Source organism: Python bivittatus, unplaced genomic scaffold, assembly GCF_059951505.1.
Source record: "Python bivittatus isolate LINGU-HERP-01145 unplaced genomic scaffold, Pbiv_v1 ctg000190_np1212, whole genome shotgun sequence".
Lineage (NCBI taxonomy): Eukaryota > Metazoa > Chordata > Lepidosauria > Squamata > Pythonidae > Python > Python bivittatus.
In genome coordinates this window covers 1,209,546-1,235,427 of record NW_028277042.1, presented here as the reverse complement: position 1 = coordinate 1,235,427, position 25,882 = coordinate 1,209,546, and the positions used below count along the sequence as shown (strand labels likewise).

The 25,882-nt window shown below is 46.6% G+C and overlaps 2 protein-coding genes across 3 annotated transcripts in view; both read left to right on the top strand.

The window, feature by feature from the left end:
- The window catches only part of GLG1 (golgi glycoprotein 1), an 81,262-nt gene extending 79,978 nt beyond the window's left edge, over positions 1-1,284 (top strand). Inside the window, exon 27 of the mRNA XM_088135853.1 lies at positions 907-1,284. Coding sequence (XP_087991979.1) covers positions 907-937 — 31 coding nt within the window. The 3' untranslated portion in view covers positions 938-1,284. The remainder of the gene's footprint in view (positions 1-906) is intronic.
- Positions 1,285-3,931: 2,647 nt separating this feature from the next.
- PDPR (pyruvate dehydrogenase phosphatase regulatory subunit) overlaps positions 3,932-25,882 on the top strand; it is a 28,792-nt gene continuing 6,841 nt past the window's right edge. Inside the window, exons 1-16 of one of the 2 annotated variants that reach the window (XM_025174455.2) lie at positions 3,932-4,111; positions 6,372-6,661; positions 8,962-9,095; positions 11,412-11,493; positions 11,589-11,752; positions 13,364-13,485; positions 14,905-15,022; positions 15,763-15,912; positions 16,394-16,586; positions 17,214-17,338; positions 18,073-18,228; positions 18,319-18,452; positions 20,129-20,277; positions 21,355-21,467; positions 22,533-22,627; positions 25,647-25,736. In XM_025174455.2, the coding sequence (XP_025030223.1) occupies positions 6,435-6,661; positions 8,962-9,095; positions 11,412-11,493; positions 11,589-11,752; positions 13,364-13,485; positions 14,905-15,022; positions 15,763-15,912; positions 16,394-16,586; positions 17,214-17,338; positions 18,073-18,228; positions 18,319-18,452; positions 20,129-20,277; positions 21,355-21,467; positions 22,533-22,627; positions 25,647-25,736 (2,052 nt within the window). In that variant the 5' untranslated portion in view covers positions 3,932-4,111; positions 6,372-6,434. Of the gene's footprint in view, positions 4,139-6,371; positions 6,662-8,961; positions 9,096-11,411; positions 11,494-11,588; positions 11,753-13,363; positions 13,486-14,904; positions 15,023-15,762; positions 15,913-16,393; positions 16,587-17,213; positions 17,339-18,072; positions 18,229-18,318; positions 18,453-20,128; positions 20,278-21,354; positions 21,468-22,532; positions 22,628-25,646; positions 25,737-25,882 lie in introns of both variants that reach the window. The other variant, XM_007440307.4, reaches the window with a different exon arrangement.

The window sequence follows — 25,882 nt, the reverse complement described above, 5'->3', positions numbered from 1 at the left end:
CAGGAATTTCAGCAGTGAGGCTCCCAGGCTGCCTCTTCTGCTTCATTTTTCAACCCCAGGGGCTGATCAGTACAGAGGACAGGAGATACCAGGCTCCATTTCCATCCAGGCTGTGCTGCTTGAGGAGGGTGGAGAAGGCAACACGAAGTTTTGCCAGGCTGCAGTTCGAATGTTTTAAAATCCTTCTTAGCTGGGACCCAGAAGCCTCTCTCCATCTGCTGCTTCCATATACAATCTCTAACTACAGTTGTGGTGCGTGCTTTCCACACCCATTTTCCCTTTATCGCCCTGTTACACAAGGAGCCACAGTGTGGTCCTTGCATTCGAGCCGCCACCTTCAGAGGAAGAGAAGGGTCCCTTATGTCAGGCAGAATCCACTGGGTAGGAAGCTTTGCAGATTGGTAGAGGAGGGTCCCTGCGCCTGTTTGGTGAGGATGCAGGGCCTTCCTTTCTCTTAGTGGTGGCTCCGCTGTACCTGAGAAAAAGAACTTGGAACTGGAAGAAAGCAGCATCAGATAAAGGGCTCCCCTTGTCTCAGTGTGAGAACGTTCATGCGCAGCAAAGGGCGCCAGTAGCACCATGCTAGGAGGCTGAGGGGGGACAGAAGGAAATACCTTCTGCAAGAGGTGGTGCTATCTAGTGAACTTACGTTTTGGACCAAGCGTTATCACTGTTTGTGATGAAACTGCCAACCTTTTGAGCCAGCAGCGACTGCAAAAATTGGGCAGTCTGTGAGGCTTGCATTGCTTCCTCTGCCTCAGAGTTGCAGTCCTCCCCACCCTGTGGTTCCATGACTGGTGGAAAGATATCGAGTTTTCTGAAGAGGCACCGAGAGGCATTTTCCTTGCAAGATGGCACAGAACCAATTAAAGCTTGGTGCTTATAATTTTGATTTTTTTATTGCAGATTGTCCAAGAGTGATATGTTTCGGATTTGAAACGAACACCATGCATGCACAGAAAAACTTGGAATGGCATAGCAGGGTTATGTTCAGTGCCCTTCTTGCAGCTTTGAAAAGCAGCCATTGGAGAGACAGTAAATGATAAAAAACAACAAATGTTGGCTGACCTTGGTTCTTTTTAAAAATGTAATATTAAGATGATTTTTTTGTAAATTGTTTTTCTTATCTATGTACAAATTCTTGGCCATTCTTTGTTTTTACATGTTCATGCTGTGTAATTTTGAATTGTTAACTGAAATACTGAACATAATGTGCATTTTTCTGTACAGATGAAATGGGAGAATTTAATAAAAAAGTCTGCAGGTTTTATGGTTTTTGCTGTGTTTTCCTCTGCTGCCTTTCCATAATGACCCACCTGAGTCCTGCTGGATTTCAAGGCTAGTTAATGGCGCTTGGTGGCTATCTCAGTACTTTGCTCTTTGTGTTCTTCATTTCTGAAGGACTTGCTGATCCGCCTCACCTTACTGACTGACCAGGGGGATCAGTTCTCTGTTACTGACACCCCAGACTACAAAATCTTGACTGATACTGGTTGCAGGAGAGGATAGATGTCTTGGGGGAGGCATTTGATATCAGGGTGGGTGAAATATGCTCTTCCTTGGCCCTGCGGCCCTGGCCTTGATGCTGTGCTCTGCTCTGCGAGGTGGGGACAATGCCAGGCTGCTCTGAAGGAATGGCTGATAGGTCTCCTCAGATCAGGAGCAGCAAGGGGAGGGGGCTGTACTTTGGGATTTGTTTTGAGGGGGTGCTTCAGTCACAGCTTTATCAAAACACCCTTTTGTAATAGCATTTAGAAGGCTGGATCAGTCTAACTGATCAGCTGTTTTGGCAGTAAAGCTTGGTTGGATTATACAGTTTTGGCCCTGAGGGCCTAAATCAATTTTGGAGCAGGGAAGCAAGACCTGCAGTGTGGTGTGTGTGTGTGTGTGTGGGGGGTATTTTGGGTTGGGGGGGGTATTTTGGTCCTTAAGAGAGAGACAGATTCTAAACCCATGGACTTGAGGGTTTGCCTTAGGACAGGCAGAGGAATTGGGGATGTTCAGCCTGGAGAAAAGATGGTGGAGGAAAGATGTGATAGCCAAGTCTGGAACACCACAGGGAAGATGGCTGGGGACTTTTTTTCCATAGCCACAGAGGCTAGGACCAGAAACAATGGATACAAGTAGCAACTATGTAGATTTCATTCACATTCAGGCAGAACAACAGAGGAACAGTCTACTTTGAAAGAGGGTGGGTTCTCCACCTCTGCAGGTTTCTAAAAAGAGGCTGGACAGCCATCAGTTGAGGATACTTTAATTGGCTTCCCTGCACTTTGCAGAGGGTTGGACTAGGTCAGCATTTCTCAGTCTCCGCAACTTTAGGATGTGTGGACTTCAACTCCCAGAATTCCCTAGCCTGCCTGGGGAATTCTGGGTGTTGAAGTCCACACATCTTAAAGTTGCAGAGATAGAAACACTGGGTTAGATGATCCTTGGGATGCCTTTCCTTCCTTCCAACTCCAGAATGCTATGATTTCAGGCAGGTTTCTTCCTACAGCCAGTGGGTATTGCTGTACATAAACTGAATTCCCCTTATAGTTCTCAATCCCACCAGAAAGCATCATTCCCACGGCCAATGAGCTGGCAAAGAAAGAAATGGAAATATAGCTGGAGGGAAAAGATTCAACATCCTGGAGCGAACATGACATTGGCTCCTTAGCCTCAAGGCTAAACGGGGACGTAGGAACTGCCGCTTACAGATCAACTTCATTAACATATGCCAGCCTTTACCTACAACAACAGGCCAAGGGCCAATCAAGGTCGGAGGGTGCTGGGCGAGCTTCTTGCATTCTTGCCAGCGGACCCAAGAGGAGCCTGGGCAGCTGCAGAGGAGCTCGGCAACAGGAACCTTTCCCTTCCCCACCTTGTCTGTGCTCCGGGGTCCCCTCCACCCTCCATCAGCTGCAGAAGAGAAGCACCCGAAGCTGGATCAGGCCAACGGTCCATCCGGTCCAGGGTTCTGGGTCACACAGCGACTGACCAGGAAGCTCAGCACCAGCCCTTCTTCCCTGCTTGGCTGCCCAGCACCCACCATCCAGACGGATGGATTCAGAGGAGCTAGGAGCACGAGGCCGGACACCCCCAGCCGCAGATTGTCTTCTTCAGCCCATCTTTAAAGCTCAGCGGGCAACGACTCCATCCCTGGCTGCTCAGGTCCTGTTGCTGGTCTTTGCCGCAACCTTTTGACTGGGCTGCTGGTTACCTTCCTGGTACGCCCACCCTTCTGCGCAGTGGGCGGCCCTGAATCCCGTCTTGACTCTGGGCGACTAGTTTTCTTGCCACCTATCGCAACTGCTGAGGTTTGCCACTTCTTCCCAGGGCTGAGAGGGAGCGACTGGCGCAGGGTCCCCCAGCTGGCTTTGTGCCTAAAGCGGGACCAGAATTCGGGTCTCCCTGTTCCTAGTCCAGCACCTCGCCCACTAACCCAAATTGGCTCTCCTCCACCCCCTCTTGCTGCTTCGGATTTCCAAAATGCTTGGGACGGTCAAGCTGTCCTCCGGCGTGGCTCCCAGCTGCCCCTGCAAATACAGCCTCAGGGCGAGGTCAACGATTCATGGGGTTGCTTCAAGTAAGATACGTAAAATCAGCGCAAAAGGAACAAGCGGCAATAACGCTTTCTGCCCCTTCTTGGCAGCACGCCAGACAAAATTTGGCTCCGGTTCCCTGCCAGCTGATCAGGCACGTGCGTTGCATTTGATACACTTTTCCTGCGGGGGTCGAAAAGTAGCTTGGAACTTGCGCAGCTCCCGCCGGGCTGCTGCAACTCGACCCGCAAAGGGTTGCCGTCGCCCTCGTGGCCGGCCGCGTGCACCCCCGAAACGCGCATGCGCTTGCTCTCGCAGTCTATCCCCGCCCATTCCTTTCTCCCCCAGCGCCGATTGGCTGCTGCCCGATGGGTCGCGCCACGGGGACGGGCGCGACCTTGTCGCACGCGGCGGCCGTAAAGCGCGCGCGGGAAACGGAGGGAAAGGTCGCACGCCGCCTCTGCGCCCGCCCCAGGTCTCCCTTCCCTCCCCTAGACGATACCTGTGGGGGCGGGGCCGAGTATGCAGATGACCGCCGCGGGGCGGGCCCGGCGAGGCAAATTAGAGCCTCCAGCGAGCGCGTCCAGGTGAGCGCCGCGCCGGAGGCCGGTCAGGTGGGTCCAGCTGCTGGGCTCCCCGCTCCCTTCGCGGCCGGGCCCTTGCGGAAATCTGGCTGGGGGTGACCGCCTCGCCCGCCGCCGTGCCTGCGCAGTGGGATCCCTGTTCTCTCCTTGCACCCCAGAGGGTAGGAGTGCTTGCAGCCCATAATACTCCAGCGCCCCCTCCTCTCCCTCGGGTTTCTCCTCCTTCCCAGCTTTGGGGTCAGCGAAAGGCCCTCCACCTTCGTGGTTTTATCCAGTTCGCTTTTTTCCCTGCGTGTCCTGTCTTTCCTTCGCTGTGTGTGGATTGGTGCAGGGTATACACACACACACACACACAACCCCCCCCCCCACAAAACCCTACACGCACACGCACACGCACACACTTCCTTTCTCTAAGGCTCCAGACCCCAGATGTGCGCATTCTGCTCTTCGTTCCCTTCCCCAAAACCTGTGAGGGAGGCGGGACGGGAGAAGAGCAACTGGCCAAGTCCCCCTCGCCCCCTCCCACCCCGACAGGGTGGCAGCCATGGGGTTTCTTGGCCCTAAGGATCTGCCCCAACGTCTAGATTCGGCCCCCGAGACCTTTACTAGCTTCTGAGGATCCAGATCTCTTTGGTCAGGCACGGAAAGAAGGGGCAGGAAAAAGCATGACCTGATTCTGAGAGAATGGCAATGGTCCTGTGACAAATAAAACTATGTTCTGGGTAAAAAAAAAAAATACAAAAATAGGAAGAGGAGAGTTTTAGGCATGAAAGCCGGCTGGGTGACTGGGTCAGTCGCGCTCTCAGCCCAGCCCACCTCACAGGGTGCTTGTTGTGGAGAAAATAGGCAGGAGTATTGGCTATGTTTGCCACCTTGATTTATATGTAAAAATGGGATAAAAACCCTAATCATGATTATCTGTGGACTTATCTATAGCAGTTATTTATATCCTGGTCACATGGCTTCCAAGCAATAGAAATAATTGTAAATTACCATGCAATAAATCATTTAAGATCCTTCCTATAGGGCGGCTGGTGGTAATAGCTCAAGATGGGAAACAGCCATATGGAGCTGGAGACCAGCTTTTTCTGCCTCTCCCTGCAAGGCAGTTAATGGTGATGGCCTTGGGGGACCTGCTGGTCAGAGTCTCAAGGTAGAAATAGGAGGAGGTTGCAGGCATTCAAATGAAATGATTTCAGGTTGCACCCAGAACTTTCCTGACTTCAGAAATCAGAAAGAAATCAGAAGGAAAGAATGGTTGAGCTCCCATTCTTTAAAAATATAAAAAGTGGCTGTTACCTGAACTTGCTTATTACTGGAAGATTTGCTTTCTCTTCCATTGTCATGTTGTAAGTCTTTTCTGGTGATCACTTTTGTACTTAAGGGCAAGGTGTGACTGAGTCAGTGCAGTATATGTACTTCTGGCATTCAGCGCAGTATATGCACTTCTGGTATTCAGAGAGTAAGCTGTTTTCCCCATGGAATTGTGCCAAAGCACAGTGAGATATGACAGGTGGTGTTTTTGCTGTGGCATATTGGCTGGCTTCACACAGCACACTAGACCAGACTAACATGGATCTTGACAATTTGTGGGTTAAATTCAGCTGTTTTCTTTGCATCACACTAAGGTATAATATACATACTTGGGCATAGCATGTTGTGTGTTTTGTTTACTGGATTTGGGGTCAAGTACATTATGTAAATGTGTCTAGATGAGGCTGAAAGAGAAGAGTTGAGTTTCAGCCACTGTACTTAAGCAAGCCCTCACATCCACTCATCTACCGCATCTTTCCCAATTTAGTGGCTCCTGCATGTGATGGGCTTCCATCACTTCCCCATTATGCCCATTGGCAGTAATGACTGGGGATTATTGTAGTCTGACAGTCTGGAGGACATCTGGTCACAGAATGCATTTTTGTTGTGTTCATATTCTTTATTTTGGTGGAATTATAGTTTTGCCCCAACATTTCTTATTAATTGGCTTTTTACAGAACAAAATGTGCAATGTTTTTGTTTCAGTTTGTGGCTTCCAAATACTGAAGTAATAAAAAGGGCTTGTGGTGAATGGACAACTATCCCAATAGTAATTTTCCAGAAAGGGCCAGGTCACGTTCTCAAAATTCTACATGTTCCCACCCACCCAAAAAAGTTAGGGACCCTCATCTCTTCATATATAACTGAAATGATGATGCTGGCCGATGTCATTGAAATCACTGCACATTTTCCAAGAGTACATAATGAAAAGCATGCTACTCTTTTGCAGAATTAGCAGCAGCTGTGAGAATTTATGTGTGCATCTTTGGAGAACTGACTAACCATCAGCACGATGTTTCTCCAACGGCTATTAGACGTCCAGTGGCAAAGAATGAGTCTGAGATGGCAGAGGCTGTGCGGCTCCCGGCACAGCAGTACAAATGGAGTTGAGCCTCACTTGACACCCCTGCCAGCACATGCACAGGTGGTTATCTGTGGTGGTGGAATCATGGGTACATCAGTGGCATATCATCTCTCCAAGCTAGGGTGGAAGGACATCGTCTTACTGGAGCAGGGCAGGTAAAGATTATGCTGTTAATTAAAGTGTTGATGTTTGATACTGCAGAAAGCACAGTTGATACAAAGGAAGTGGACAAAAATCTCCTGTTTCCAAAGTATTTTAGCAAAGGTAATTGTCAGCACAACTGCTACATGCATACATGCCCATCATGCTATTCTCTTTCAGGGTAAGCAGTGTTGTGTGAACTGCAGAAAAGTAGTATGAAGGTAAAGGCAGGAGATTAAAAAGGAAAAGGAAAGACAGCTCAGTCTACTTTACACTGACAGCATTTGCTGTGTCTCTGTACCTTTCTGTCTTTGCAAACCATCCTTGTTTCCACCAATGTCCCATACATTGCCTTTTGTTGTTTAAACTTCTCACTGCTCTTTTTTTGAGGATGCCACCAACTCTGCCCTTTCATAACTTTCTCAGTCTTCTTCCTCTCAAGTGTTTCCCACTTAACCACCCCACGTCTTAGGGTTATGATGGCAACCAGTGTTGCTGGGATTATCATCACTAAGTGGTGCAATCACCTGACATCGCACTTTACGGCCACATCGCTTAGTGATGGTAGTCCCGGTCCCAGTTGCCATCGTAACCTGAGGACGACTACTTCTTTCTGTGATATGATCAAAGGAAAGCAAAGCATTCCTTTTTTCAACACACAGCTAAAAATATTCCTGTGGCAGGTTCCCTGCCCTTAGCGTCTGCATCTTTCTTCACAAACTCCGTCTTCTGTATAAATATAGATTAGTGTCCTTTATTGAGTTTGCATAACCTCTTGGATGCTGCAATTTTTTATTTTGGTGTTAACACTGAATAACAATGTGGGAGGCACCCAAAAAGCCTGGATCTATGGTAGAGACTCAGTGTTGACTCAAATCAATAATACCAGTTCAAAATAAACATAAATATACTGAAATATAAACTGAAAATAAATATTTCCCTTTTCTGTGGATCCTAATAAGAGGCTTGTGGGAGGAGTGCTTCTAAATGTTCTTTAAAAATTTTTTAAAATTAAATAATTTTTTAAAATTCTAAAACTTTCTTTAAAAAAGATCAAGTCAGGAACTAGTCAGATGTGGAGTTAAAAAAACTTTGTGGTAAGGGTTTGCCCTTTGGAACATCATCCCCCGCCCAGCTGAGATTGGTCCTGACCTTGTTGGCCTTCCAGAAGAGCCTGAAAATGTTGCCTTGCCATCTGGCCTGGGGATCCAGGGATGTTGGTGGAGAGCCTGCTAAGTGGTTGTACTTTTAGGAAAATGAATGGTGCTTTCCCACAGATTATGTTTGTTATGATTTTATTGTTTTTAATGATTTTTGTGGTTATTTTTTGGTTGTTTTTGTATTGTTTTTTGTATTTTTAACTTTGTAAGCCACTCAGAGTCACAGAAGTGAGATGGGTGGCCATATAAATTAAATAAATAAATAAATAAATAAGTGTAGATAGGTTTCTGATAAGTGCCTGCCCAAAGGAGAAACCTTTCTGTTGAGTTAGTCCATGGTGGTTGAATCATCCAGTGTAGGTCCTGGCTGCTTTCTCCTCGAGAGAGAAAAGTCAGCACATACAAACTGCGCTGCCCCATTCCAGGCTATATGTGGCCTCAAAATGTACTAGGGCGTATGGACCATTATCCTGTTTGAAGGCCATGCTTCTTGTGTGATCATTCCTGCATTGAAGGCAAGGGAATCTGGGGACAGTCCAGCAAGCCATGTGGCCCCCAGAATTTCTTCAGAGGTTGCCATTGAAATGTCATTTTTAACCCCCAGGAGGGGTGATTGAATGAGTGATGGGCTAAATATGTTGAGCCTGAACTATTTCCCATGTAAATCGTCTTGTCTGGCTTTCTGAGCATGTTTGGTTTATTTTGTTTTAGAAAGCACTTCTAAAATGAACTATGGCAGCCTGTTTCTTTCAGACAGCTGTAGCGGACTTGACATGGGGTGCTTTGAAATGTTTTGGACTCCCCTTGGGGAAAACCACAAAATACAGGGGGAATAATTCTACTAGTGGTGGTTAATTAATTAAACGTGGGCCACGTGTGATTTGACCTGGCCCCATCTGCTTCAGAGGCTACATGCAGCTCTTGGCTTGAACAATGCTGCACTCCCGATCTAGATACTTCCACTGTTCCCAATTAAGTGCTTGAGTGCTGTGAGCAGAGGCGGCTGCAAAAGGCAGACTGGCCCTCTTCTCTCTGATGCAGCTCTTCCCTGCCCAACTCTCCTGGATTCCCTTAAAACTGAGCTTCACGACTACTTCTTGCCTCTCTCTTAGAGTCTAGAGTTTCCCCACCTCTCTCTGTCTCTCCTTTTTCAGGCTGGCAGCTGGCTCCACTCGATTCTGTTCGGGTGTTGTAAGCACCGTGCGGCATTTGTCCATTGAGCTGAAGATGGCAGATTATTCAAAGAAGCTCTATCAGCAGCTTGAGCAAGAGACGGGTGTAAAAACTGGTAAGGGAGAGAAGACATCCCTGTATCTGCCTTCTTGGTACCCTCCAATTGCATCGGGAGCACAACTGGAGTCAAATTGGGGTGTTACTGTGTATTGACAGCTGGTTTCCGGCTCCAGAAATTGGAAGGCCTCAGCAAAGAGCCTGCAGGCGGCTCCCCTTAACTTGCAAAAAATGAGATATGCAAATTGAGAATTTACTCTAGTGCCTTCTGACTTGATTTTATGCTCTGTGTAAAGTGAAGATGATGGTGGATCTTGGATTGAAGCTGGCTCTGGGTTGGGTCCTTGTGATGAGGCATAAGAAGGTCTGGGAGAGCTTGCTACAGAGGGGCTGCCTCACTGCCTGCAAGAGAATTGTTCCAATTGTTTTTGAAACATCTGGAAGAATCAAGTAAGGCCTTAGTTCCTTCTGGCTGAAGTCATAGGCTCCTGTGGTAGCTTGGTTGTGAAGCCAAAGAGACAGTGGAGGCTCATCTTCAGAGTCGGAGCTATTTGTTCAGCCTGAGACAGCATGAAAGTGGTCAAGGAGGGCTTCCTATGAAGTCAGGTGATCTGGAGCTTTTATCCAGAGTCCTGCAGTGAACTTCCATGGTTCTGGCTGTCCCAGACTCACAGATAGCTGTGTTTATCTGATTTAAGTTGTCACACATCAGTCAAGTTTATATCAATATCATACATTCAGTTCATGTTTCAAAATACATGTGTAAGAAAGGCAGCAAAACAGGAAGTCTGAAGCCAAATCAAATCCCAAAGAAAGTTCTTCATAGCTCAGAATTTTAGAACAGGAATCTGTGGAGGCTTGGTCAACCAGTTCACAACCTTAGGGAGCCTAGCAGCCTCTAGCTACACCCAAAACGCAGCTGGGTCAGGTCAGCTTCCTCGTGCAGTTACTCCTGGGTAGCCCCATCAAGTCCTGCCGTCTCTCAGCATAACCATTCCTCTGCCTCTTGATTTTTTGACACTTTTCCGGTTGGAAGAGGCTTCTGCACTGGGTCTAGGGCAGGAGTGGTTGGCCAATTGCTGGCTTGGGGGTGTTGTTTCCTACTTCGCTGTCTTATTTGAGAAGGGCTCTTGAGGCTAGAAACTGGATCAGAACCTGGGTCTCCATGATCAGAGTCCAGCGGCTTAATCCCACTCTGCAGTCATGATTTGCAGGTGAATGACCACAGGCTTTTCTTTGTTCATGACACTGAGCAATGCCAGGTCATTGAGAGAGCAGCCCAACCTGCTGTGCAGTGTTAAAGGGGGTCTTGAGAGCAAGCAGAAATCTGCTGCCCTGGGAAATGTAAAGAATTCTTCAACCAGGTCACATCAGCCCCCCTGCCATGTAAACAGGACTTTGTGTTTCCTGCTGTTGCAGAATTTGGAGGTGTGGATTTGCCTTCTATTTCTCCTGACTGGAACAAGTACCCTCAGATCCTGCCAGTGCTCCAGGGAGTACAGTGTGGCATGTGAAAAGTGTCTTCCTACAGTGGAGGAAGACTTCCTGTCTGGGGTTGAGTGCGTAGGCAGAGGCAGTTGCTTTTGCTGCCCCTGCGTGAAGAAGAAACCTCCAACCCCCACCCCATTTCCTGCCCTGTCTCTTCCAGTTGACTTGGTACCTTAGGAACACCTTGCTTTTATCCCCACTCCCCACTCCTTCTTTGGGGCTTTGCAAAGCCCTGGAAGCCCCAAGCTCTACCTGGGCAGCTTGAGGACAATTCAGGTAGCTGAAATCAGCCCCACCAGGTTCGGTCCCTTTGTTGCTGTCATCTCAGGAGGCCCAAATGTTTGCTTGGAGGGTTTAGCTCAATAAACCTGCCAGAGGGGGAGGGGAGCAACCTTTGGCTGAGGTGTGCTTCACCTTTAGGAGGTGGGGGGTTTTCCTGGCATTTTTAGAGTGGGTTTTTTTCTTTTTTTGAAAAGAAGAAATCATTAACTATATATGTTTAAGGCTTACACACACTTAATTTTCAGTAACGGCACCATCACATTTGGATGGAGTGCTCAGAGAAAGTAACGGGAATAGAAATCATGGCTCCCCTCTGTCTCACTCCTGCACTCCACACTATGGAGCAGCATAGAAATGTTAGCAATAAATAAAAAGCAATAAAGAATATCAGGCTGAATATAACAACAGTATGGTTTAAACTCACCTCAGTTCACTTCATGGCTGCGCAGGGATCAGAAGCCTGGATTTTCTCGCCCAAGCTCATCCCTGTAACCGCTGCATCGTGCTTCCTTCCCTTTCTTCTCCCATCCAAGAATAGATAATGTGGGAAACAGCTCTTGGGTGGAACTGCACAGAGTCTCAGAGTGTGCTGTTTTTGTTCCAGGTTACGTGAGGACGGGCTCTATCTCACTAGCTCAGACCCAAGACCGGCTGATCTCCCTGAAGCGCATAGCCTCACGACTCAAGTAAGCTGATGCGTATGTGTGTCTGGTGGGGGTGCACCCTCTCCACCAGCCTCACTGAAGCAAGAGTAACTGGTTCCTGTGTGTGTCTCCGGCAGAGTCATGGGGATTCCCTGTGAGCTTATCCCGCCAAAGAGAGTGGCCCAGCTCCACCCCTTCATCAACATCCATGACCTGGTGGGGGCCATGCATGTGCCCGACGATGCTGTCATATCATCTGCTGACGTGACCCTCGCTTTGGCCAATGCTGCTGCGGCAAACGGTATGGCGCAGCCTCCCCAATGTCCTGCCAGTACTTCCTTTCTCAGGAGGTTGGGCACTGTGTGGAAGGGGTGGTAAAGTGATGCTGCAAAGCCACAGGGATAATTTTTGAAATTCCCTTATGGCCTTCAGTGTACATTGCTTCATGAGCATTTTGTGGGAAGCAGGTTCTGCTGGATGGAAATGGAAGAACGGTTACAGACCATATCCTGAAAACCAGCTGATCAGGATTAATGTAATTTTCATTGCGTCCTGGGCTTTTACCCTAAGCAGGACCAGGGTTAGCTTGCCTCTGTCGGACAGAGAGCAAGATCTCTAGTTACTGCTGACTGAAGTTGGCATGAAAAAGGCCAGATCTGCATGTGTGGCTTCAGGGGTGGGGCTCCAGGTTCATTCAGGGACTCTCCAGCTAAAAGGATCAGGTGATTGTGGAGGTGAAGACCTTTCTCTGCCTTGAGGATGTCTCTCCATGAGAGTTGATAGTACTAGCAAGAGGTTGTGAGAGTTGAAATCTGTTGCTTCTGGAGGTACTACATTGGAGAAGGTGGCCTTCTGTAGGCTTTTGGGAGTCCTCCTTCACCCTTCAGTGACAGCAAAGGACATTGGCACCAGGACATGTTGTGAGTTGAAGTTGGCATTGCAGAGGGCTGCTGTTTTCCAAAGCAGCATTGTTCCCTTTCTCTTGGGCAAGAAGATACGGCCTTGCTTGGTCAAGAAGTCCCACGGAACTTGAGCAGGATTTCTGAAGAAGTTCTCAGGTCTGGATTGCAAAACAACTCTGATGGTTTTCTTGGACCTATATGGGCTTTTTAAAATCCTTAGCTCATTACCCTAAACCAAAATGCAGTTTGCTTGTTTGTGACATAAGCATTAGTTACAAGCACAGATCTTGACTTTAACTCCCCCCCAGCCACTTCCAAGATGCTGAAAGTTGAGTCCTTCCCAGTGCAGTGATGGTACAAACCATTGGCCATACCTGTAGCTGTGACAGGCCAAAACATTTCCCCCAAAGTGGGGCTCCTGGCTGCAGAAAAGCTCTTTGTCCCTAAATTAAGGCTTAACTAACCTTTTCTCAGTAATCCTACAATTATGCATGAAGCTGTCAATCCTTCTGGCTCCATGTTTACATTCTGCCTCATTGCTGCTGTGCAGATGGATTCCTTCTTAGCTCTGAAATGCCACCAAGGGTCTGCTTGCATGCAGATGCAGTTCTGGAGCTGTGATCCTGTCCCCAAGCTCCCACCATTGCTTAAGAGCACCAGAACTGCCTTTCTGGGTCAAGTCAAGGTTGATGGCATCTAGCCTTTTCTGATTCTGGCAGAATTTGTTCAAGATTTCCTGGCGGGGCTTGAGCATGCCTTCTGTGTCAAGGTGACTTGCTGCAAGATGATATCCTTTTGAATGTAGTGTTCTGTTTGTGGAACTGTTGGCTTATCAGGAAACATGTTAGCAGCCATGAGATTCTGTTGAGTTGTGCTCCTGGCAGTGGGTCACTTTGGCCTAGGGTGAGCAGAGTCCAGGAGAGACAGTGAAAGGCCAGGCTCCTTGTGGCTTTCCCTTGCAGTGGGTTGCCAAAGAGCTCCCATCGTCTTCTCCACCTTTGTCTTCCCAGGGGTCCAAATCCATGAGCGAACCAGTGTCATCCATGTCTTGGGCCAGAAGGGCTGTGTAACTGGAGTGGAGACTGACAGAGGGCTGATTGAGTGCTCCTACTTTGTTAACTGTGCTGGACAGGTGAGACCCTGACTGGACTGAGGGGCTGAAGGGCTCTCCTGATGATGGCCAGGTCTTCTCTTTGGGAGCTCTGGGACTGCCTGCCAAATTAGACCTACCCAAGAGGATCTTAAGGTGGCTTGGACTTTCGTGCAAATGAGAGGCATTGCTTCAATATGGCAGGCAATTCACGTCATGAGATTTGCTTGCAGTTGTGCTGAGTGGGGTGGCTGGTGGGGTTGAGGGTAGTGGGTGAGTGGATGGCATGGTGCTGGCTCCCTGTTGTAAGCACGTGGTTGCCTGAAGCCTGGAAGGAGCTCATGGGCAGAATGCCTGCTTTTCTCAACTTTCTGCTTGAGTTCTGTGGTCAGCACTAAATATGCAGAGCATTGGATTGTGCTCAGCAGGCGTTAAACAATATTAGCGAATGTGAACTGTTTGGGTACTACACGGGTTGAAAAGCAGGATATAAACGGAAATAATAAGTAACTTGTTCCTCATTTCTTTTGCCTCTGGTCACAGAGAAGGGCCCAGTGGGGTAAAGAATGGATCCTTGTCACTTCTCAGGCAGTTGTTCACATCCATTCTGCAATCTTTTCTCTTCTGCTGCATATTAGATGTGTAATCATTGCTATTTCTTTGGGCAACTATAAGAGTCTCACGAACTAAAATTCCCTCCTATTATAGCAAGTCCTGGAATTGACCAAAAAAGTTTATAGATGGTATTAACGCTCCTCCTTAGCAGTAATTCTAGATTGAATTGGAAAAGTTGTAATCATCACATTCCATCTTATTATCTCTGGTGTTTATATCTACTTAGGTACTTATTTTGCTTGATTTTTTTTTGAAAAAAAATTCATTTTCATTTTGAAAAAAATGATAAAGAAGCAATTAAAATGGATAAGTCATTCTAACCTGGCCTTATTGTTAATTTTTCCCAGCACTTATGGTGCAGCATAAAAAGTGAATTCAGCAGTTCTTGTTATCTGCTAAATTTATTATAGCAAAACACTGGAAAGTTCATCTTTCTTTGGATCAATGATATTTAAAAGTGTGGGATATAGCGCTGTCTGAAAAATTAACATCAAAGTGTCTTGAAGCACTTATTTTACTCACATTTAGTTTCCATAGTTTCAGTTTAATGAAAGAAATTCCTAATGGATTACGTGCAAGTGTCCTTTTGGACAGAAATATTGAAAATGAACAATTGGTTCAGTCCTCAAGGTTGTAAATCAACTTGCATACACCTCTAAATTATCTGTTTATTTGTTCCTATGAAATGTTGGGCTTTGGGTTTTTTCCCCCCCTTATGGTGTTTTATTCTTGCATACAAACGTTTAATGGCTTCTTTGAAAGAGTACAGCAGAATTTGAAGCATGAGCCCCGTTAGCGTAAAATCTGCCCGTCGCCTGGCTTTTAAGTTTCCTGCTTTGCTTTCAGTGGGCTTATGAGCTGGGCCTTTCCAACGAGGAGCCGGTCAGCATCCCGCTGCACGCCTGCGAGCACTTCTACCTTCTGACGCACTCCTTGAAGACGCCCCTGCAGAGTAGCACTCCAAGTGAGGAACCTTCTCTTGCGCTCTCTTGCAGGTGCTTGGGGCTTTGGCACAATGGCAGCCTGTGGGCGTTCAGGGCAGAGGGGCTTGGCATCCCCAGGCAAAGCAAAGGCCGGGAGTCTGAGGTGCTCCAGGTTTCCGACTTCAGGCGCCATCAGCTCCAGAGACAGGTCCTTGAATACAGACTGATGGTCTGCCAGTGAGACCCCTGGAGCACCGTAGATTTTTTGTCCTTGAGTTAAAGGGTATGAACAGGCTAAAAGGGCCTTGGCCTGAGGGAGTCAGGAAGGACAAGATTGGGCAACCAGAGCCCAGGCCTGGCTCCATTCAGAGAAGATTCCTAGGCTTTTTGGTGCTTGTTGAGGAAGAATCTTGGCCCAACAGCTGTGGTTCTTAATAATGCCTCAGCTGCTCTGGCGTAAAGGGTTAGGGTTGCCTTTGCTTGTGCTATCATTTGAAGTGGCCTGCATGGGCCAAGAACAGCACAAAAGCATTCTAGGAGTATCAGAGCTGACTAAGGCCCTGCTGGGATTCCACCTTGTCTTAGCTAGAGAATTCCTTGCCAGCAGCCCGCCTTCTCTGCACTCGGCTGCATGGGGAGGCAGCCTGGCCCTGCGTGCAGAAACCCAAAGTGTACGATGGGGCCCACAGCAACCGAGGGGAGTCCCCCTTGGGATTTCTGGCTGCATCTAAGCCTTCTGTTTTTCTCCCTGGGATCAAGTATTGGCTTCTCTCCTCTGCAGCTATTGTGGACCTTGATGGGAGGATCTACATTCGCAGCTGGCAGGGGGGCATCCTCTCAGGTGGCTTTGAAAAGAACCCCAAGCCTATCTTCACGGAGGGCCGGAATCAGCTGGAGATACAGAACCTGCAGGAAGACTGGGATCACTTTGGTAAGGCGGCTAGGCTGCTGGTGCTGGCCTGAGAGAAGGAATGCCCACGTCATTTATTTTTATTTATTCAATAAAATAATAATAAATATATATTATTTTATTTATTTATAAATTATTTATAATTTTGATGCTGCCCAACCCCAGCCAACTCTGGGCAGCTCACAGAAATAAAGAACAATTCTCTGGATGCTTGAGCAAAGCATTTGGGAGATGAAGTGGCCCCAGTCCTGCACGTCCTCCTTTGCTTTTGGAGGAGTGGGACTTTGCACACTCACCTCGGTCACCCTTTTCACTTTCCCTACTTTTAAGATGCTGTGACGTTGCCAAGGCACTCTGCCAAACAGAGTAGATGGCAGTCTGAGCTTAACACTGAGCAAAACCCAGAAAGTTTCATGGTTGGAGGCCTGACACTGCTGGGTGGTGGGAGAGGAGACTTGTCCATTGATGGAAGGTGATCGTCTGCTCTGTCTCGGGTGATCAGAGCCACTTCTGAGTGCTTTGTTGCGGAGGATGCCGGATATGGAGGCCCTGGAGATAAAGCAGTTGGTGAATTGCCCAGAATCCTTTACTCCAGACATGCGGTGCATCATGGGAGAATCCCCCACTATACAGGGCTACTTCGTTCTAGCAGGAATGAATGCAGCTGGTACATCTTTTGGTGGTGGAGCAGGCAAGTAAGTGGACTCATTTCCTATCAGTGAAGGGTGGGGAGAGAAAAAGCTTGATGGGGGGTGTATATCTGTGTAGCAAAATGATTTTTTCCCTCCTTAACTTACTGAAAGGCTGGTATCCTGCATCGCCATATTGTGAGAAGGGGCTTTCACAATCTTTTTTAATAGGAGGCTACTAAGTTTTATAAAGTTTGGACTTGTTTAAAAGAGGTAATAGGGACTTGTAACTGACATGCCTATTTTTACATATGCAAACTTCTTTCATTTGACTTCAGTTTTCAAACTGGTTGAATCACATTTTTTCTAGATCATGGATACATATATGTCTTTCCATTTACCTTTGCCTCTAGTTTGTGCAAACAGGACTTGTGTTTATCCTTCTTTGTAGAAAGTGGCATTGCTGACCACAGTGGGATGCTGCTCAAAATGCTGTGGGCTATACAGGGTTGTAGCCTATGAGTTGTGTCTTTGAGCTCCTATTACGGTTTTCCTCATATTTCTCATTGTGCTGTTTGGAATCAGTGGCTCAGAGTGATGAACTCCCTGGATATGTTCAACAGACTGGAAAGCCATCTGTCTGGGGTGCTTGGATGCTCCCTGGTCCCTTCCAACTCTGTGCATTTCTGGCAGGTACCTGGCTGAATGGATGGTGAACGGTTACCCCTCTGACAATGTCTGGCCCTTGGACCTGAAGCGCTTTGGAGCTCTGCAAAGCAGTCGCACCTTCCTCCGCCACCGAGTCATGGAAGTGATGCGTAAGTGGCTGATGGCACAGATGTTTGCCTACCCCATGTGTTCCGTGGGCTTGCCATGTTTCCTGGTTCGGCAGCTGTGGTTCATTCTTCAGTTAGAGGGCTCTCAGACACCAGTGCCCTGAAGCTCAAGACTTTGGAAGCTGTTTCTAAATGGAGGAATCTGGAGAGGGGAAAGAACTAATTATTTCTTTGTATCACCAAGAAAGATGAAACAAAACTTTTTTTGGTCTTTTGAGTAGAATCAAGGGATTTGGAACCTCTTGGGGAGTGACATTCTCCTCCCTGTTTGCAGTAAGGTTGATTTTAACCATAGTTGGCTTTCAGGCTTTTCAAAGCCAACCATAGTTGGCTTTCAAGCTTGGTTTCAATCTCTGTTTTAAAGCTAGGCATGGTCAGTGGAAACCTTATAAAAGTAATGCTCTACTACTGTATATAGGTCATGATGAGAGGAAGAAGGAAATGAGATGCTCTTCTTCCTAATTAGGGTTGGCTAAGAGGTTAGAAAAGTGTTAGAGCAAACAGTAGGAACAGCTTTTCCAAATCCAAGAATAGTTCACCACAAAGACAGGGTGCTTCTTGAATTAGAGTTTAAAGTCCTGGTGGCCTTTTCTTTTCTGTTAAAGTTTGAGCTGGGTGTTTGGGTGATTGTAAAGGATATTCTGGCTGGACTAGGAAGATAATGGGTTGTGTCCCTTCCAGCACATTGATTCTGTGGTTCTGTGGCCCCTCTCCAGCTCTGATTTATGACCTAAAAGTTCCCCGCTGGGATTTCCAGACTGGCAGGCAACTCCGCACGTCTCCCCTTTATGACCGGCTGGATGCTCAGGGAGCGAGGTGGATGGAGAAGCATGGCTTTGAGAGGGCAAAATACTTTGTCCCTCCAGGGAAAGGTGAGAGTGATTTCCCCTGTATGCACCCCTGAGAGCTGAGAGCCAGTGTTTAGGGGGTCTGTGCTAAGTCCCGTGCTTCCTCTCCTGTAGATTTGCTGGCTTTGGATCAGAGCAAGACATTTTACAAGCCAGACTGGTTTGACATTGTGGGGGCAGAGGTCAAGTGCTGCAAAGAGGCCGTGTGTGTCATTGACATGTCCTCATTCACCAAGTTTGAGATAAACGTAAGTGCATCCTTGAGATCTTTCCTTTTCATTTCTAAGGTTTCCATACTTGTTTGCAGTGACCTGACTTCAAACATAATACGAGTTTTTAGGCTTTGGCTTAGTAGCGTATTGTGAATTTAAACATTGTGGAATGTAAACCATGATTTATTGCTTACTGTCATTTGCAAATGCAACCAATTTGGGGTATTGCAAAAAATTAATTACAAGTCCTGGCTTTGGAAATTACTCAATACCTTAAAAAGGTAGAGATTCTTTTGAGACAAACTTTGTCAACCCTGGTTTAAAGTTAAGAAGGTTTCATAATATTAGCTCCCCCCTTTTTGTTCCCTCTGGAACAAAGTAGATTTCCTCTGGAAGTGAGTTTTTATTTAAATTGTTCGTAGATCCACTCTGCATAGATTAAACTACAGGTAGTCCTCCTTTAGCAACCACAATTGGGACAGCAACTCAGTCGTTAAGCAAAACAGTCACTAAGTGAAGCCGCGACTGCTTATGATCTCACTTTAGCTTTCCTTTGCGTTACAGACCTGCAAAAGTCATAAATGTGAGGATTGGTTGCAAAGTAACTTTTTCATCACAGTTGTAACTGAATGGTTGCTAAATGAGGCAGTTGCTAAACAAGGACTACCTGTATGCTCTCTCCAGGTCCCTTCCCTGAAATATCGCCACCTAGTGGGACCTAGGAAGCAGACCTTTTCCATGGCTGCCCCTACCTTATGGAACACTTTTCCCCCGGCAATCCAGCAGGCCCCCACCCTCTTAGCTTTCCGGAAGGCCATTAAAACCTGGCTTTTTACCCAGGCACTGGAGTACAGGGGTAGAGCCTACAGAAGGCTGTTGGGACACCCTGGGAGATGGATTAAGGTGCCGGGTTTTTTGTTTTTGTTACATGGTTTTTATAATTTTATTGTTGTTGTGAGTTGTCCAGAGTTGTTTTAAAATGGGCGGCCATATGCATCTTTTAAATAAATAACCAACCAACCAACCAACCAACCAAGCTCCCTTTTGCTTGCCTGAGGGTAAATCTCACAGAATCCTCTATTTTTATGTGTGTGGTTGCTTTGGCACAAGTATCCACTCTTTTAAGCAGAGAGGGTTATGTCTCACGATAGTAAAATACTGTCGTTGTTGTTGCCCAGAAACTGTTGTCAATCTACTTGATTGAGAGGCCCCAAGTTCTAAAATGATCAGAGCTAGACAGGATTTTGTCTTTCTACATAGTGCAATCTCTGGGTGTCTCAGGTTATTATTTGGCCTCCTCCTGTGGCCTGAGATATTGAAGACTTAGTTGTCTGCAGAGTTAGAAGGTGTGATCCCTCCCTCTCTGTCTGATCCCTCTCTCCCACATAATTTACCTATGGCATTATTACCACAAGATGTGACCCCTAAGTTGGATGGATTTAAAGGGGATTGAATACCTTCATAGAGGATGGGTCTGTTGGTGGCTGTTAATATTGAGATGCCAAGTTATCTCTGGATCAGAGGCAGCTTGCCTCCAAATGCCACTTGAGAAGAACAATGTCAGGAGACACTGTGTCTCCATCCCTTCTTGCAGGCAGCTGAGAGGCATCAGACTGGCCACAGCGAGAACTAAAATGCTGGAGTCCGATGGGCCTTGGCCTCATCCATCAGGTTGTTCTGACATTTTGTGTTCCCTCTTCCATCTGCTGCAGTCCACGGGGGGGCAAGCTTTGGAAGTTCTGCAGTATCTCTTCTCCAATGACCTGGATGTGCCAGTTGGGCACATTGTACATACAGGGATGCTCAATCAAAATGGAGGGTACGAGAACGACTGCAGCGTGGTCCGCCTGAACAAACGCAGGTAGGGTCACCCAGCCATAGCGTGGATACTTGCTAGCTTCAGCCTCCGTACTCTGGGGCCTTTCGTGACTTGCTGTCCATACGCAGGAGTCTGATGGAAGCCATGATGGCATCAGAATGATAAGCCCAACATGGCATCATTTGTGTGATGACATCACAGCACAGGATTTCATTGTGTGGTTTAAGAGATGCCTTGGCTTCCATATAACTTCTCTGCTTATAGAAGGGAATATCTGTAGCTCAGGGTTGAACTGTGGAGTCCTTGGGGTTCTCTGAGCTTGGTGGTTTTCTTGCAGATGTTTCATTACCCGACTAGATAACATCTTCAGTGCTAGACGGGAGTGGGGTTTGAGAGACAGAGAGCAAACCCCACTCTCTTCTAGCACTGAAGATGTTATCTAGTCGGGTAATGAAACTTCTGCAAGAAAACAACCCAGCTCAGAGAACCCCAGGGACTCTACTTCTCTGCTTGGACACAGACATAAAAAAATTAAGTCGCCTGAATATACCTAGAGAGGGGAGGCATCTTTCCCCATTCCATGCCTTAGTTTCATGTAAACAGATTCAGAGGATACCCCAGGAATTTCTAGCATTGCTCATCCTGCTTAGCCAAAATGTGGCCTGGGTGGTGTGTTCCTAGTTATTTTGCCTTATAAACCATGTTCAGTGGTGTAGCCTGTAGTGTCAGCCCAACCAGCTGTAGTTTGTTTGATAAACTATGTGAAGCAATCTGTGGATAGTGTGCTATACAAAACTGGGGCATTGTGTGTGCTGAGTGCCGTAGAATGTAATGTGCTGATTGTATTGAAGGTGCTTTCCGGAAGTGAGAAGAGACTTGGAGGGCTGCTGGCCATGGCAGATCAGACATCAGGGAAGGTTGTTGCCATCAGGGCTGGATAGTGGCTAGCTGTTAAGAAGGTTGTGCTTTTTAACCAAATTGGTTATTTGGGAAAGATGCTACCACACTCTGCCTCATGAAATTAGTAATGAAGTGTTATCTGAAGGCATCTTTTGGAAGGCTCTGTATAAAAATGGTCCCCTTTGGGCTTAAATGGCTTTCCTGTGATTTATACTGCAGCTTCTTCATGATTTCCCCCACAGACCAGCAGGTTCACTGCTGGGCCTGGTTGAAGAAGCACATGCCTGAAGACAGCAACCTCTTCTTGGAAGACGTAACCTGGAAATACACAGGTGAGGGGAGCTGTCAGATGCAGGCCCAGCTGGAGCAGTTTGGAAATCCTCTGGACCAGGGCAGGGCCGTCCTTCAAGGGAACCTCAGCTTCTGCATGCTCGTCTGCTGCTTTGCTGGCAGCGCTCAGACACATCACTCCTAGTTAGCCTTGCTCTCGGACAGGTCTCTGGTCAGGTGAGTCAGTGCCCCTGCCAACCTGGTTAGAATCTTGTGGAAACAGAGCTAATGACCATCCATCAAGAGAAGCCTCAGATCTGTGGGTTCCTGAAACTGAGCGAGCCAGGCATGCGGGAAGGACTAGCTTCCCCTTGGGCCTTTTCACATTTAATATTTTTCAAAGCTTGCCTAAAACCATAAATGTGGCAAATAGATTTTAATCTAATTGCATCTGTCTGATACATGGGATTGTCTTGGTTCTTGGTCAGTGTATCAGTGGCAGATCCAAGTTGGTGGCTTTATAATATGAGGAATAGCTCACAGCTTGGCTGTGTGTTTTTTTGCTCAGTTTTAAAATGCAAGTTTTTATTCCATGTTGCCTTTAAAACATGACTTACTTTTTGATTTCAGCTTCCGAACTTGTTACTAGAAACAGAGGCCCTATCTTGTATTTTGAACCTTCTACTGCCATAGTATCAGGGCACAGTGTCCTTGCACACAGTGAGCTTCCCAGGCCCTTCGGTGGCTGCCATGATAGGGGGTAGGAAGTTGATGTTGCTCTCACAACCCAGAGGCCCAGCACAAAAGCCAGATGAGGGCAGTTGCTCAAGATGAGGCTTCAGTGTTTGGCAGAGCTGCATGTGTGTGGCTTGGAAGGCTGATGCAGGAAGCCTCCAGCTGAAAAAGACTCCTGGGCTTGCGTTGGGCTCTCCAAGTGCCCTCTCCCATTTAAGCGGCCTCCTCTCCTCTCACCCAGATGGAATCTGATTTAAGGTTCCCAATCCTTTCCAGGCCCTTGCTGACTTGAGCTGACAAGCTGCAGAAAGAAGATGGAGGGAAGTAATGGGGTGAGACATCCTGTTCTGCAGCTGACTCTGAGGTTGAACCCTTTTCCTTTGTACCCCCAGCTTTGAATCTGATTGGCCCACGTGCCATGGATGTCCTGTCAGAGCTTTCTTATGCGCCAATGACGCCTGAACACTTCCCTTCCCTCTTTTGTAAGGTAGGTGACTTTTCCATATCAATTAGCAACTTTCTTCCTTCTCGTGCAGATGCTTAGGTGGCTTAACTGAACGTCTCTGAACATGCTGGGCCTAGTTCTGATTCAGATTTTAAAAGTATAGGCTGGGCATAGAATTGTCTTGCCTGAATGCAGTGGCCTGGGTGCATTTGATGTCAATAGAAGCGAATATCTGTAGCTCAGGGTTGAATTGTGGAATCCTTGGAGTTCTCTGAGCTTGGTTGTTTTCTTGCAGACATTTTGTTACCCAGCTAGGTAATATCATCATGTGCTTGGCTTCCTAGTTTGGTGAATGGAGCACTGTGCTTTTCAAAACATCCTGGAAAAACAGCACTTCTCAAGAATTTACGGTAGTAGCGAATTAGCCAAATTGAATCTCAACAGAACAACTGTTGCTCTTCAAAATGTTTGAAATGATCAAAACAACACATTTGAATCTGAAACAGCTGTTTTGAACTTGAAATGAGGCATTTCAAACATTTTGCACATCCCTCACTGGAAGCGTGCAGATTTAGGAATTGGTTACACGTAAGTGAACAGCTGGAACAGGGCCATACCTTAGGTGAGCTAAATTTATGTCTTTTTATGTTCAGCTTTTAGTCCAAGACAGATGTGAGCTGTGTTCACACAGCACATTTCTCTGGGTTAGTTCAAAGCTCATAGCTGCAATTACACAACATGCTAAGTTTGTTCAGTTAGTTGTACAGATCAGTATATTGTCCAAACCCAGAAAATAGGTCAACTCAGTGACCAAATAAAGCTTGTTGGGTTCATTTATTCTTTTCCATCACACTTGCTTTTCAAGATGTGATCTTACATGGAGTGGAATAAGAAATTATAAGCCAGAGATATTAAAGGTCTGAGAAAAGGAAAGGAAATAGAGCTAAATCTAGTTTACATCAGCAGCATTTGCTGCGTCTCTCCGTACCTTTCTGTCATTCCAAACCATCCTAGCTTCCACCATGTCCCTATGCCATTTCATACATTGCCGGTGTTCTTTAAAATTTTCACCTCTCTTTTGAGGATCTCATTGTTAAGCACAGGTTTCTCAGTTTTCCCTTCCCTCACCCTGTTCTCTTTTCCTTCATGTGTTTGTTTTGATCCTCATTTCATTTGATAGGCATGACACACAAATTAAACATACATCTGTAAAGCAGTGTTAAACTCTGAGAGCCAGTTCCATCCAACATTATTTCATGTTGAATAATCTGTCATTGCATTTTCACCGAAATGTTGGCACAGGTATTGGCTATCCTAATTGCTGTGTGATACATACTCCTTGTTGCATTATTCAGTTTGTCAAACATTTGCTGCAAACATTTGCTTGGGGGTCTGGTGGTAGTGGAGAAGCATTATAATGGCTGTGTTGAATGTGAAATATTAATTGGATTTGCCATTGTCCATGGTTACTTCATGTGTTTTAATGTAATATTTATTGATGGTTTGTATGTTTTTGTTTTTATTGATTTGTTTTTTGGTGCTGTTTTTAGTGTTGTCTGCCACCCATAGTCACTCAGCTGAGAGGGGTGGCTATAGAAATTGAATGAATGAATCCTTCCTTCCTTCCTTCCTTCCTTCCTTCCTTCCTTCCTTCCTTCCTTCCTTCCTTCCTTCCTTCCTTCCTTCCTTCCTTCCTTCCTTCCTTCCTTCCTTCCTACCATTTGCTAAGTATTCTATTTATTCTCATGCATACTTTACTTCCATTGTATAACTGCCCTTCCCATATTTTGCAACCAACCTTCATCACTAATTTGTGTAAAACATTTCATAATTCAAGCCTGTTCACTTTCTCTAAAACAAATGTATAATAGACTTATTTTCTCCCATTCATACAATTCTCGGTTACCTGCTAAAGAGCAAATATCTGAACTGCACATCTCCTGCCTGGCATAAAGCCTCACTGCACTTCCCTGATTCTGCCTGCTGTCTCCTCTTGCTCCCTTTCAAAAAGAATTCAGCCAGATACCTTCCCAGGGCCAACTAATCCCCCTGTGCTTTTTGCATTTGTTCTTCCATCTTTCCCCTGTGCAAGGGAATCAATACAGGTAGTTTTTGGGTTACGATGGCAATTGGGATCAGGATTACCATCACTAAGTGATGCGGTCGTAAAGCACAACGTCACGTAACTGTATTGCTTAGTGACAGCAATCCTGGCAGTCCCCGTTGCCATTGTAACCCCATGACCACATGGGTCATTAAGGGGGAAGAGGTGGGAGTCCTAGGTAAGGAGTGTGGGGGGATGGAAGGTGCTGCAGGTGGGTGCTGGGGAGCGCAGGCAAGCTGGCAAGGGACACAGGTGGGCTTTGAGGAGCATGGGGAGTTGCTATGAAGCACAAGATGGGATTTTGTACTCCATAGTAGGGCTTCTTGGGAGAAAAAGTGGCGAGAGTGACTTACAGGAGTGACTTGTGACCTTCCCTGCCGGCTTCCCTATTTACTTTGCTTGTGGGAAGCCGGCAGGGAAGGTCACAAATGATGGCCACATGACCGTGGGGATGCTGCAGTGGCTGCTACTTTGCAGACCAGTCGCAAGTCCCCCTTGTTCAGCACCGTCATAATTTTGAACAGTCACTGAATGAGGAGTCGTAACCCGAGGATTATCTGTAAGGGCATTTTTCCACTTGTAAGGCACACATACAGTCTTCACACATGTCACAGTCCATATTTTAACATTTCTCCAGTTATACCATTTCTTTCCTGCGTGTTTTCATCCACTCCACTCCAGAAGATCAAACTACTTCATGCAGATTTATTGCATCCTTTGCCTTTCTCGTACTTTTATAGAACATACATACAAACATACATACATGTAAATTATTTCGGTAATTGCCAGCATTTTGATCTTAAATGCTGGTTCAAGTTCTTTCTTGTGCAGAATGTCAGTTTGTTTCCCTCCAGTTTAAACCTGTCGCTTGCTGGTTTACCTACGGTGAAGCGAACAACGGTTTTCCTTTTCCTTTGAATTTTTTTTCTGGATTTATAGATGTCCTTCTTTCTGCAGGAGATGAGTGTCGGCTACGCCAATGGAATCCGTGTCATGAGTATGACTCACACCGGGGAGCCTGGCTTTATGCTTTACATCCCCATCGAGGTGAGTGGGGCTTGCAGTTCTAAGATCAGTTTTCACTCTGTTTGGGGGGCTTGTAGTTAAGGGGCCTAATCCCCAGATGGCATGATATAATCCACAATTTTTAATCCACAACTTTTGGTCAAAAGTACCTAGACCAGTGTTGTCCA